The 14,428-nt window shown below is 43.5% G+C and overlaps 1 protein-coding gene across 1 annotated transcript; it reads right to left on the bottom strand.

The window, feature by feature from the left end:
• Positions 1–3,876: 3,876 nt before the first annotated feature.
• On the bottom strand, positions 3,877–14,106 carry AFMID (arylformamidase). Its single transcript, XM_048491025.1, has 11 exons — positions 14,057–14,106; positions 11,834–11,921; positions 9,355–9,459; positions 8,419–8,467; positions 8,123–8,208; positions 7,966–8,038; positions 7,143–7,240; positions 6,928–7,006; positions 6,042–6,174; positions 5,809–5,913; positions 3,877–5,194 (listed from the first exon to the last, which is right to left on the bottom strand). Exons 1-11 carry the CDS (start codon positions 14,084–14,086, stop codon positions 5,165–5,167), a joined length of 876 nt encoding a protein of 291 aa, XP_048346982.1. The 5' UTR covers positions 14,087–14,106; the 3' UTR covers positions 3,877–5,164.
• Between the last annotated feature and the right edge of the window lie 322 nt (positions 14,107–14,428).

The following is a 14,428-nucleotide window of genomic DNA, read 5'->3' as shown; positions in this document are numbered from 1 at the left end:
AAAGAATTTAGCACTTAAGATTGATTAGCTTTCTCAGTGAATAACAGTTTGTCAGTGAATAACAGAACACTGAGAATAAGCACGGTGGAGACTGCAGTCGATTCTGAACAACACAAATGAAACGTTTAAAGGCTGAAATATAAAAGTTTCCAGTTGGAATTCAGCACAGCTTTCATTTTGAACACTTTTTCCCCCTTACAATGTTTTACGTTGAAAACGCATTCTAGCGTTCTTTTTCCCTGAAACGTTTTTCAAACATTGCCTGCTTGCTTGTGTGGAAAGCAGGAAACATTTCATTTTTCCCACCCAATTTTGCAGTCTCCCTGACCCCGGCCACTTCTACTCTGATACTTTTGATTCTCCTGTCAGCCACCATTTTAGGATGATTCTCTGGCTTCCCACCATTTTATGTAGCAGTGGGATTCAAATAATTTAACAACTGGTTCTGGTGGTGGGATTCAAATAATTTAACAACTGGTTGTTTACGGGCACTAGTTTAACAACCGGTTCTGCCAAAGTGGTGCAAACCTGCTGAATCCCACCACTGATTTATTTTCAAAATGTTTGCAAAACGTTTTGCAAACTTTTCAAAGCCTTTGGGTGGGATGGACCGTGTTGCTGCTCCTTCTCAAACTCAAGTGATGTACAACTGGATTTTTAAAGCAACATTGCATTCTCTGTTGAAATATATATATAAGGCTCCGACCCCTGAAAAGATGGAGTCTGGGGCTACTGTACCTTCTAGCATCCTTTAACAGCAGTTTGTAGAAAAACCATCAGGCATGGCAGGACAGAGTTGCCAGCCCCACGTTGTTAAGTTCCTGGAGATTTGGGGATAGAGACAGGGGATAAGAGGGATCTCAGTGGGATACAACCTGTTCCTCATTAAGCCTAATCTCCTATCTCTGTGATATAAACAAAATGCTGCCATCTTCAGGTGATTCTAATTAATCCGGGTATGATGCTGAGTAAATGTACAGGAGTCCTGCCCCTGAGTAACTAAACAAAATCACCTGAAGATGGCAGTATCTTGCTTATAGACTACGCATTACACCAGGAGCCCCCAAACATTTTAGACCATCAACCCCTTCATGGGATCCTTGATCCCTCATCGATCCCTAGATATGTAAAATAAATAACTAAATAAATATTAGCAATAATACATTCCTTTATTTGCATAACAATAACATGTAACATCCAATCGGGGCTATGTAGCAGCCGTGCATCAATAAGTTACAATTTAAATTTATTGTATCATTTAATGTATTTCTATTTCTTATACAAATGTCAGCTTTGACCCCAAAAGTTCATAATCAAGCCCAATGTCTATCGACCCCCTTTTGACCCCATGGCATTTATTGACCCCTTGGATAGTCCCATTGACCCCCAGGGGTCTTATATTATCCACTTTGGAGACCCTGGCTGCATTACACCATACTGACTTGTAGTTTTTAGCAGGCTTAATGAGGAACAGAGTCAAAATGCAGTCTTGGATGGTAACTATATCATTTATTTGTTACTGTTTATCTTGTTTTGTAAAGTAATACAGCTGGTGAGACCAGCCTGAAGCACCAGACACTGAGAAAACAAGTATATGAACATGGACTCATTTACAGCATAAATTTAGACTTCATCAAGACTACTGAAATTGTAAGACACAATTTGCATCAAGGACAAAACTCATTCATTTAGCATACGCTTGTACTTTGTTTAGATTAAAACTGAGATTGCAAAGCACTGTTTGTGACAGGAACAAGCTTTTATTTATCTTGGGGATTATTCAGTACTTTTGTCCTGCAAGCCACCAGGTGCAAAGCCACCAGGTGCAAAGTAGTTAGTTTTCAGGTCTTTTGTTTCACCTTTTTGTTTGTTTGTACGTTGTGATCCCACCTGGAAGTTAGCATCCACACGGCAGCTGTTGGAATAAGCGACTTCTGCATGCCTGGACGCTGGGGGGTGCTGTGTATCTCACTCTAACTGTGATGTTGCCTCTCTTGTTTGCCCTCCTTGTCTGGGCCAGGAGACCACCCACGAACTTCCTTTCTTCCCCATGCTAGCTTCACTTCTGCTCTAGCCTTTGACCCGAGCGCATGGTTAATGGCAGCCTGCTCAGTGGGGCCTTTCCCACTGCAGCATCCTCTCACCTCCACACACGTGATGGCACGTTAGTTGTGCCCACTTGTTGTAGGGAAAGTAATCTCTTTAGACTAGGGTTCTTTCTATCTACCTTTTCTTGGAACAAAGTTGTGAACTGAAGATGATTGAATAAATGTAAGTTTTACCTTTTACATTTATGTCTCTGGAGAAGTTTCTATAAACTGCATTCACACACACTACTGGGCACATCCATGACTCTAAACGAAATCTAACAGCAGGAGCATGAGGAAACAGAGAATGTGGCAGCAGAAGAACTGTCCCAGCTAAACAGTGGAGCAGTAGTGGCATAGTGGTTAAGAGCAGGTGTACTCTAATCTGGAGGAACTGGGTTTGATTCCCCGCTCTGCCACCTGAGCTGTGGAGGCTTATCTGGGGTATTCAGATTAGCCTGTACACTCCAACGCACAGTAGCTGGGTGATCTTGGGCTAGTCACAGTTCTTCTGAACTCTCTCAGCCCCACCTACCTCACAGGGTGTTTATTGTGACGGGGGAAGGGAAAGGAGTTTGTAAGCCCCTTTGAGTCTACTTGCAGGAGAAAAAGGGGAAATATGAAGTCCCTTTGATTCTCCTATAGGACAATAAAACAATGTGCAGCACACACCTGAGTGTATTTACTTAGAGGTAAATCTACTTAGAGTTACCAACTTCAGGTTCAGAAATACGTGGAGATTTGAAGGCTGAGCCAAGGAGGATGAAGTTTAGGAAGGGGATGGACCTCAGTAGGATATAATGCCAAACAGTCTACCTTCCAAAGCAGCCATTTTTTCCCAGGAGAAGTGGAAAAATGTTTGAATAAATTAACTATCTGTGTTGCCTAGAGATCATTCATAATTCCAGGAGATCTCCAGCTTCCACCTGGAAGTTGACAACTCTGGTCCTATTCAATTTTATGGAACATGTTTTCAAGTTGGTACATGTAGGAATGTAACCCAAGATATATTAAACAACCAGGTTTACACATGCCCTCAAGAAAGGTGTTTTGCAGAACTGCTGTAAAATAAGAGACATTTTGACATCTGGATCATGGTTATGGAAAACCTACTCTCAGCAAATTAAAACACCAACTCCTGCCATTGTGTATTGCTAAATATAAATAATCTAAAAAGCAAGGTTGTACTATGTGGTACTTATGGGCAGCATGGTGCCTGCCAGGACTTTCCTTGGAACATGGCAAGCTGTCTGGAAAGTGGTTCGGGCCACTGTAAGGCAGGGATTGTTATTGGCTTCCCTCATCCATATAAAAGAGCTTTTCACTAGGGAATGAGGACTGGTGAGCAACTGGGTTTTCCTCAATCATAATTTGGTTCTATTCCCTTCAGGCTATCCTGCTTCCCATGAGGTGTGAGGAGTGAGATATTCTGTTCAGTTCCTGTGGAAGTCATTTTGGGGGAAACTAAAAAAAAAAAAACAGCAGCAGTATAAATGTAGTCCAGATTCTACAGTAGCTCAGAACAGGTTTTCGATCTGGTCTGAAGCAGACGTGGAGCTTCCATGGGGCAGCCTGGGGGCAAATGCCCCGGGCAGTCCCTGTTTGGTCACAAAGGGGACAGAAATTCCCCCCTCCTTTCCCCCTTGGCTCGGCCTGGTGAGGGCGCCTCTCAGCCCGGCCCCACTTGGTCAGACCTGGCCCAGCCAGGCTGCCTGGGACCACCACCACCAGCTAAGTTAAGTGGGGAGCAGTTGTTGCCCCAGGCACCATTTCCCCCTTCTATGTCTCTGACCCGAGAAAGGTATTAGGATACTGTACCAGAGAAATCAGTGATTTGTGGGGAGGGAATGTCACCTTGCTCTTCAGGGAATACTAGGAAGCAGCACATTCATAAGGGACAATACTATGATCATAGGTTTTCGACTCTCTTTGTGGTTGAAAAGCTCTTGTGAAGCACAAAACCGTGTAGAACTCAGCCCTCTGCCATTGCTTTGGCATGTCTTCACAAAAATAAAGAAAAAACCAGAAACAATTTAACAAGCATAATGTTCAGATGCAAAAATTATAATTAGTACAATTTGAAGAAAAATGCCTGGAGAAAGAGGTATAAAATCTCATGCAATCCTTGGTCCATGCCTATGCCTTCCCTTGCTATGCCTCTGGTCTGAAGCATTCACATTCTTAATGAATTGAGCAGATGCACCTCACTCTAGCTGCTTTTCTGCCCTAAATAAACTCTGGACAGCACTCAGATACCCAGCAGACTGCCTTTCAATTGTGCAGGAAGGAAACAGTGCAGGAATTCAATTGTGCAGGAAGGAATCAAGGAACAGGCCCCCTGGCCCTGCTAAACATTTGTGAGGAGGCACCAGTCTCTGGTATCTCCAGATTTCTAAAAAAAATAAAAATCAGGTAGCAGAATTGGGGGAAAAAACATTTTGCCACAGTGAACAGTAACAGTAACACTAAATATCTGCCTCCATATTAGGTAGTGTGATATGGACCCAAGGTTTTAGTAAGTATTCAGATTGTACCATAAGAGAAAGACCATGTTCTTCAGCTGACAGCTCAAACAATAAGGAAAGGTAGTGATTTATGCAATAATTATGTGCTCAGCTTCATTGCCAGACCAGCTCCTGGGAACAAGTGATTTATAACAGGAATCCAGTTAAAATTTATGCCCCAATTTTATTTTAATGTTCCCAATAAGCTGGAAGAAAGCAGTTTTTTTCACAGAAGAGGAATTTAAAGTCTACTTAGGAGGCTGTTTCCATGTGTGACTCATGCAGTCCACATATAAGGAACTACATTCCCTTCAAGTATACCTTGCAGAAAATCAAGGAGGAAGAGTATGACTCAGATCAAAACAGATGTTGCTTTTCCAAAAAAAAAAACCCTCAGGATTGGCTACAACTGTAGTCAGAAAAGGAGAGTACGAGAGGAAGGCCATTCTCCGTTTGAAAGACGAAGGCACTGCAGACAGACATTCAAGAAAAAGGCAATGTATGAATGATGCAGACATGTTCACAGATGGAGCAGAAAACTTTGGCCTGAGAGCTCTGTTGTTGTCCAACCAGTCACTCTCCTGAAATCATATTCAAAATAACCTGAATCATCAAGAAAAAAAGCACAAGTCAGAGATATGTCTGTGTTGAACAGATGGTACAAGCATTTTGAAAGTACATGAACTGCTTTAGAGTTCAGAGAAATATGCAAGAGGCAAATAATGAAACCAGAGTTGGGTCTGTCTGTCTCTCACACCACATCACAGGACCTACCGATACTTCTCTATGGGGAAATCTCATGCCACTTGGGATTCCAGGGTATTATTCCAACCACAAAGCCAATTGTGTGTATCTTTCCTATTTGATTTGTACAGATGGCAATAATGGCTGAACAATACTTTGGGATCATCACCACAATGACCATCAGAATAATCAGAATATCAGAATAATCTACCAGCATGGAATCACATCACGTAGGAAAATAGCTCACATGGTGCAAGGTGTTTGTGTGAAGGGGGTATTTGGTTGACACCTTTTACACTGATAGCAAAGCTAAGCTTGGTAAATCCAATCATTTTTGTACCAGCATCTTCAGAAGTCTTGCTTGCTTCTAGCTACTATTACCAGTTCTCCAAGCCACACAAATTAATCACTGATTCTTGAGAGGCAGGGTATTGTACTCTGCCTGAAGCAGCAGCCTCATGTTACTTTTATACCTGTGTGAGAACATAGTCCTCTTGGGAAAGTTTCTCAGCCACATCAAAGTGATCTCTGTCTGCGATGTCCAGAAAGGAGGCACTCCAGCCAGCTGAGCGTACAGCCTGTGAGGAAGAAGGCATTTAACAAAACTGTCCTGAACCTATTTGTTGCTGGTGTCTAGAAATATATTTGTTTGATGACTAGACAACTGAGATTTGGAGGAAGAGTGGAGATCCACCTACATGCATACCTCAAAGTACTCCCAGGATTGTCTGTGAAATTCAGGAGAGTCATGTTGTGCCACAGCAATTAGTACACGGCAACCCTTCTTGCCCTCCAACTTATGGGCACGCTGCAAAGGACTGTTTGACTGGACCACTTCCCTAGGAAAAGTCAAATAGGTAATATATCATGCAGAGATCAGAAGAAGACAGAGTCAGATGGAGTGGGCAGCGCTTCTGTTAAAGCAAGGAGATTCTAGTTTTTGCATAGAACACCTTTTTACAAGCCTCTAAGATGCAAGTAAGAAAGCAGAGTCTTTGGATATGGAAGAACTCTGTGTGTGTGTGTGCACGTGCGTGTGTGCGTGCGTGTGGATTTAGGTGGTCAAACTAGATTGTATGTTGTGATAAAAATGTGAACAAAATGCGGGCACAGTTGGCAACATGTTCATGAGAATAGATTCTGTGGGACAGTGAAGAGAGACAAATAGAGTGGGGATTGAATGTATTTGGAGACAAAAGCCAGATGTTTATCTTGGGGCAACCCAGGATAATAAAATAGAACAGAACTCAAACTTGCTGCGTGGCTATGTGTATCTCCAACCCACCATTCATACTTGTGTTCAATTTGTATGAAGTGAAGCCCTAAGGCAGTGATATTCAGCTGACAGGAGACCAAACAACCTTCTGTGGAATGAATATGGCAACTTCTTTGGCACCTAGTGTGCCTGTTCATGAGCAGGGAGCCGAATGGCCCCAATGCCTTGGTCACAAAGATATTAGTGACCCATCCATATCTTTGCTGTAGGCTATCAACGGCAGGCAAGAGAAGCAAGCACAGAAGAAACAGTGTCTCAAGTAGTCCCATTTTGCTAGCCTCTGCAAGTTGTGTACACTCCTGTTCTAAGCTCTCACCGGTTTATGTGCAGTACATCATTGACATAGGTGTGCATTATAGGCTCCAGGTCATACACGCCACTCACCAGAAAGGCTCCTGAGAAGAAAAGAGACAAACCCACAAAGCCTTAGTAAAGAAAAGTCATGCTGAAGCAATTTTGACCATTAAGGACATTTGATCTGATATTTCACAGAGCTACAAAGGGAAGGTGTGGAAAATCCCAGACAGTTACCTTTGATGTTTGGCACAACGTCAAACTCTGTCCAGTCTGTGGAAAGCACCATGGCTGCCAAGTGAGCTCCTGCTGAATGCCCAAGCAGATAAACATCACTAGGAGCAAATGAGATGGAGTTGCAATGAGCAGAGAGAAGACGGTAGAATTGCACTGCCAGAACTCAAATGGTAGCAGAGGCATCTATCAACCCCTTGCTGGACTTGGGTAGGATGCTACTCCCTAGGATGCCCGTGTGACAGATCTAAGCAGCATGCAGAGGCAAAAAAGCCTGACTGTAAAATGTTAATCTCTCACAGAGTTTGAGTATATGAGTGATAGGAGTAGATGGACTCCCAGCCTGTCACTCACATACTCAGGCAGTCAAAACTTCTGACAAGAATGTAAACAGTTGAACTCTGAGATCCAGAGAGACCATTCCCCCCCCCCCCCCATACACACACACACATATCACCCTGGGATGGCACAAGCATTCCACAAGCCTCCCCCATCCATCCTCTCACACCCCGAACCAAGAGGTGAATTGGGAGGGGGGGAGAGGGAAGCAGTAGCAAAGAAAATAGGGGAGCAGAGAAGGCAGTCAGGCAGGAAAGACAATGTATCTCTCCCCCTTCCTGCTAGAGCCCATTTTATTAAGCCATACAATTTGGCTGCTAGTATGTATATGTGTGTACATACATATATTTACACAGACACACACACACCCTGGGTAGAAGGGAGGTGTGGGAGATTTTACACCTTCTGATCCTCTGCCTTTGCAGCCCTTCTCCAGATAGCTTCATGCAGACACATAGCACCTCACAAGCATATAAGCAACTCCTACCTGATCCATGTGTATTGTTGAACTGCAAAAGCCACACTACGACGCACTTGTCTGACCATCTCTTCCAACTGGCCTGAGCAAAAAGCACAGAATCCAAGTTTGTCACAATATGGCAAGAACAATAGAACAGGGAGGGGGGAAACTTCCACCCAGTTACCTTTGGGAGCCACATCATAGTCTACTGCAGCCAAGGCAATGCCATGGGTCACTAGAGGCCTTGCAGCAAACCCGGAAACCTCTTTGCTTGAAGCAGGAAGGCAAAAAGGAAAAGATGGTCATTGGACACCCTTTCATCACCACCATTATCCCAGTCCCAAGAACAAGGAGACCAGGAATCCCATGTGGAGGAGATGGGGAATTCTGTTGTCTGAGGAAGGCTCCCATTTGAGTCATGTGGGCAAAAGCTCAGAGCCATTACTCTCCCTTGCTTAAGGAATGTACAGCATAACTCACCTCAGCAATTGCCAATAGCCACCATGAATGTAAAGGACCAGGGGGAAGGCTGAAAAGAGATATTGTGAATAACCAGACAGTAAAACCCACCACCTAGAGCTACTGCACTGCCCACTCCTTCTGTTCCTTTTCCCCCCCATAGGGTGGCTCTTAGTCATGACTAGAGATGTGAAAGTCCAGAAGAAGAATGGAAAAGATCAGGGGGCGTTTGTCCCCATCTACCTTCTCGTCCCCTGAGGACTTATTTTCCATTTTTCCAATGGAAAACTATTTTGAGGGGAACTGAAAAACATTCTATGAAATACTTTAAAATAATCAGCAAATTGCTTTTTAAGGCTAGGTTTTACTCACTCAAAATGTATCGTATGAAAAAGTCTGAGGATTTTTTTCATTTTCTCCAGTAGAAAATTCTGAGAACGGGGGGTGTGGGTGTGTGTGGGTGTGTGTGTGTGTGCGTGTGTGGGTGGGTGTGTGTGTGTGTGTGTGTGTGTGTGTGTGTGTGTGTTTCTGATTAAAAACGGGAACATTTGGGGAAGTAATAAAAAGTTATTTTTTAATAAGTGAAAAGCGGTAAGATAATATAGGATGTGGCAATTGGCAGATTTCCCTTGTTTCAATATTTGGCCTACTTGAAATTTTGCTCATGGGAAACTAAAGCATTTATACTTGTAAATTCCACAAATATGCCAATTAATACAATTTTATATGCTAAGTTATAAATGGTGTTACAGCAACAAAAAAGATTTAGGTTGGACACGAAAATGTGGCATATATTTCCATTTTCCCTCAAATTTCTGTTTTTCATGGGTGGGGAAGAGGGTGGGGTTTTTTTTTGCATGGCTTTAAACTTTCTGGAAACCTTCGGTCACTAACACCCTTATCACCATTTTGCTACTTTCCATCCCCTTCTTTACAATGCATCCCTTGTGTTCTTACTTTGAGAGGGCTCTTTAGGAAGATACACATCAAGTTTCTCTCCCTCTCCAAGCCCATAAGGGACATTCAGCAGAGTCTTGGTGGCAGCCTGGGCATTGTGGGTAGCTGCAGAATGAAGAAAAGAACCCAAGAGATGGAGCCATCATATCTGGGCAGCATTCCCACTTTTCTGAGATGAAAGGCTCTGTACAATTAGAACTGAACACTGTTCCACCAGACTGTGAGAAAAAACTAAGCATGTCTTACTATTGCTATATTATCCCAGGAGGAAGGAGGCTATTCATTGATCCAGTGATCCAGTGTGCCCTGGTGCTCTCTTTACATGGGCTGATTTTTCACAGTCAAAATGCCCCATAGTAGATCCGGGGAGCGTGCCTGCTGCAGCACTTTTTGCCACACTGTTGACTCTTCACTGCTCCCTGGTTCTTCATGGGATTCGAGACAGGGCCAGCGCATTATGCCCCAAATGTTTCTTCACGAGCCTGGTGCTTCTCCATTTGCATCGCAAGCTCTTCCGCAGTGTCTTCCTCGCATGTGCAGACCTTCATTTCCTGTGTTCTGACTGGCTGAATCTTCCCCTGTTCCCCCTCCCCCGCTCACTTTCACTATTTTAGTTTTAAATGACTCTGAATAGAAAACAGGCGCTGAGAATCAGTGCCCTCACCTCCCCCCAGTCTAAAATCCTTGCATGTGCGATGGAATTGCCATCCTCCACCCCTCTCTGTCTAAAATCTAAATCTAAAATCCTTGCGTGTGTAAGAGAATCGCCATCGTCACATTAGCAGTGCCTGCACAAGCCGCTTTTCTGCCCAAGGTTTCTCCCTCCTTTCTAAAAACCAAGGTTTCTCCCTCTGTGTTTTTTTCACTGCAAGGGGAGGAGAGGGCACTGATTCTCAGCACCTGTCCATTGATGGGGCAGGCCAGAGCGGCGAGGCAGGAAAAATGCCCCCCCAGTTCTGCTACGGAGAAGTTTTGCATGGCAGCAGAAGCCTCCAGAGCAACAAAGGGGTATTTCAAAAGAACCTCAACCTTTGTGGTTCAGGAAATTGGTGGAGCCAGTGGCGAAGTGCCCATGGAGCAAGAGGGGCACGACACCCTGGGTGGAGCCACGGCAGAGGTGTGGTGGTGTGTTTCCCCTTGCTCCACCTCTGCATGGAATGGCTCCGGTGCAAAAACGTGGCAGCCATGCAGCAGCACTGGGTGCCGTGAAGAACTCCCAATTGCACTGGGGCATTCCCTGTGGCAACAGAGGAGCAATTTCAATGTGAAAAATCAGCCAAGGAGTCTTTCTCTCTGTCTTTCACACACACACACCCCAAGCGTAGGTACACATTTTTTAAAAATCCAAGTCCCCATAATCCACCATACGTTTTAAATTTACAGTGCAAGCTCATATCCACAAAACTTTTTTACAGTAAAGGACCTGTTCCGCCAGGCATTTGACCAGCCAGGCTGAAGTATGTTCCATCATCCCAGCCTCCAGTGGGCTCGGGGGGGGGGGGGGGGTGAGGGAGGACTTTTATCACCATCTGGGTCTTTGTTTTAAATATTGTATAGTAGGTTTTTAATTTCTGTTTATATTTTAATGCTGTACATCACCCTGAGCCCTTCGGGGGAGGGCGACTAACAAATCGATAAATAAATAAATAAATAAATAAATAAATAAATAAATAAATAAATAAATAAATAAATAAATAAATAAATAATTGTGTAAAGAGAGGATGCACTTTGAATTAACAACAAAAGTGCTGTCTTAATCACCCAGGTCAAAGTCTACTAGCATTCTTACTCAGGAAGCCCCCCTCTCTCACTAAATGCTCCACTTGAAATTGGAGCTTTCTCCCCACTCCCACTTGGCACATAAGTATGGTGCAAGCTACACTTGACCTTAGAGAGTTGGGGTTCCCCCAGACCCAATCACTTTCCTCACAGCCATATGTCAGGATAGGTGACCTTACTTCCCCAAGCACTGCAGGTCCCAGCTTGTATCAGGACCACAGCTCCACCAACTGTTTTCTAGAGCCAAAATGACCCCAGATTGGTCCTACTGTAGGGCTGTGTACTGAGTCAGGCTACAGGCAGCTATTGTCAGGTTTCAGCATCCTGGCCAACTGAGAGGAACAGAGCTAGGCAGCAGACTTTTAAATCTTCAGAGTAGCCAGGGGAAATAAGACAAAGCTGAGAGTCTGCTCTCATAGCTCTTTTCCCAAGGAATCCCTATTCCCAGACACTGACCCATGACAGGCTGCTGCAGTGCCTTCTGGATCCATTTTGGTTCATTAAAATAGCATGGGGAAAGCAGAGGCTCTCCTTCCCTGTACCATAGTTCCAATCTGAACCTGGCCCCATGGTGCTTGGGAAAATACCTTCCCAGTAGCTGCTGTGTCAAGGCGGGGGGAAAGAGTTGGATCAGGGGAACTCCAATACAACTTGCTAAATAAATGTCACATCTCGTTTGAGCCTGCCTCAGACCCTTTACCATCACTAGTTGCCTGTATATGAACCTCAATCACATCCTTGACCCGCCGAAGAGACCACTTGCTAGGGGAGTACTGAGTTTCCAGCTCCTGCAAAGAGAGAGAACATATATGGCCACATCAGCAATCTCCCATGTTACCCAAAAACAACAAAACTGGGACAGGGTAGAGAAACACCAGCATTTTGCAGAAGAGTCACTAATCACAAACAATAATAGACAAGTAGTTACATATTAATTGAGAGCAGAGAAATAAGGATGATAGTTCAACAACATTTGTAAATTACTGGCTACATGACAGGATTACAGGCAAGGCAGACAAACTCTGCAAAAAGCTATAAAATTACAGCTGGTTCCACATCTTTTGCCTTCTGTTTTTATAGCCTGAAAAAGGATATGTGTCTCAGAGAACACACTATATTTGCAGCAAGTGAATGCATTTTAAATGATACATTCAACAGTCTCTCTTATAACTTGTTCTGTGCCCCCACTTTCTGCAACAGGCCTGACTAAAGGTAGCAGGAAGTGAAAAGCAGAAATAGCTCAGTAATAGGAAACAGTAAGTTCCAGTGTGATCTTCAGCAGAGTTACTGATTGCACTTTTGCTGAGGACCAGACTTGATGAGATGGTGTCCTTGTACACAGCATGGAAATACTGCCACCATTTTGAAACAATTTAAAATGCTGCAAGGGCCTGATCCTGATCATGCCCTCCAAATGTGAGAATGGGGTGATGTTGTGAAGATAATATAGAGGAGGGGAGAGTGATGTAAACTGCTTTCCCTTTCCATTGGAGAGAAGGGTGAGATATAAATATTAAAATAAATAAACACTGTGTTTCAGGGAATTGCCAGTTCCCCCACTTATAAAAGCATGACAAACTTCTTATGAACCTGAAGCCTTCCTAGAACACCATCTGAATACTGTTAGAGATTAACCTTAATATTAGGTGTGGTTGACAACCTCCAAGTGATAGCTTGAGATCTCCTAGGATTAACTGCTCTCCAGGCAACAGAGATCAGTTTCTTGGGGCAAATGGCTGGTCTAGGCAGTGGATTCTATGGCATTATACCCCACTGAAGCCCCTCTCCTTCCCCAAACCCTCCCCTTCCCAGACTCCATCCCACAATCTCCAGGAATTTACTAACCTGAAACTGACATCCCTAATATTAGGCAATGGGAGATTTTTCTGTTTCAAACAAATGGCTGGGGTGCTCAAAAATGAATGATTTTTAAATCCCTTTGCCACTCCTCTTCCCCGAGGAAATGGCAGCCATATTACAATCTCCAGTATTCCATAGAACCTGTGGACTGTAGACAGAGCCTTGCAGATAATGACAGAAGAAACACAATCTACATTCAAATGTACCTTACACAGAATGGCTCCAGCTGGCAAAAGCAACAGTGCAACTTGAAACAAATATATGTACCCTGATTCTGTTTTACAGCTACTCAGGAACACTGAGACAGGTCAATAAGGGCCTGGCTGTACATCAGTCAGAGTACCCCTGGCACAGCATTTTAAGCAGCCATATGCAGGATACTGTTTCCACACCAATGAACAACATCACTCTTCCCTTCCTTCACAGCTTTAAAATTAAGTGGTGTTTACAGAGTGCTGGCATCTCTTCCCTCACAGATTAAGGTCTCAGTGCTTCTCTCATTATAAGTTAAGCAACAACCCCACCACAAGCTGCAAAGGAACATTTACATTTGCTTTTTTCACATAAAATTTATTCTCAGTTCCCCCCTGTCCTCAGCAACATTTCACAAAAACAAAGCTTCCCCCCTTCAACTCTTTCTCCACCCCTCCCCGTACTGGAAAATACTTTGCCTAGTCTTCGCTACCTACCTCAGGCACCCAGCACCACCATCCCTTGACTTATTTTGTGGCAAGATTTCACCAAAATTTAGTCTACTCTATTTTAAACAGCAGGATTGGGTCTAGTTTTAGAATACAGGGGAAGTGCTTTTGAAAACGTAGCTGGCAACATAGTACTTCAATCACATCTGTTAAAAAGGCAGAAAAACTATCCAGAAAGCACTGAACTGCAACAGATTGTCAAAAGGTTTGTCTGTTTGCTGTAACAAAATCATGTCAATTCTATCTTAAATGGCTACTTTTTGAGAATACATTGTTCTCCAAAAGAAGCCCCAACTCTTGTTTGTGCCTGTAATTGTAAAACACAAGCAATGACACAGTTTTCCCCTAACAAATGTCATTACCTCCTTTGTCATTTCCTGCCACTTTCCCATGTCACCAATTCAGATATGGCCTCTTCTGTATTGCTTATATCTGTGGGAGGTGTATGTTGCAGAGCCACTAAACTAGAGTTACTTCAACCACATGACTCAATTCAACCTTTGAGAGCAAACTATTCAAGGAATCTTTAACTTTTATGTAGTTCATGAGCTAAATCAGCAATCCCAAGGCCTCAGAGTAAAATTGCTGATAAGAGAAACAAGCTAAAACATTACCCCACAATGGGAAACAAATCAGTCAGTCACACTTATTCTCAGTGTTTGCTTTAGAACAGACATCCCAGGAAAGCTAAGTAAACTGCCTTTCTCCTGATGCAAGCTTAAACCCATAAACAA

The sequence above is a fragment of the Sphaerodactylus townsendi genome, linkage group LG03 (genome assembly GCF_021028975.2).
Source record: "Sphaerodactylus townsendi isolate TG3544 linkage group LG03, MPM_Stown_v2.3, whole genome shotgun sequence".
Taxonomy (NCBI): Eukaryota; Metazoa; Chordata; class Lepidosauria; order Squamata; family Sphaerodactylidae; genus Sphaerodactylus; species Sphaerodactylus townsendi.
The sequence above is the reverse complement of the archived record's forward strand: the minus strand, read 5'-3'. Positions and strand labels throughout refer to the sequence as shown.

Excerpts from the sequence above, each read along its gene's own strand:
- AFMID (XM_048491025.1), bottom strand. The coding sequence starts at position 14,086 with ATGGGAAAGTGGCAGGAAATGACAAAGGAG. Across the intron at positions 8,039-8,122 it reads CTATGATGTGGCTCCCAAAG|GCCAGTTGGAAGAGATGGTC; the intron begins GTAACTGGGTGG and ends CTTTTTGCTCAG. Across the intron at positions 7,007-7,142 it reads CGTTGTGCCAAACATCAAAG|GAGCCTTTCTGGTGAGTGGC; the intron begins GTAACTGTCTGG and ends TTTTCTTCTCAG.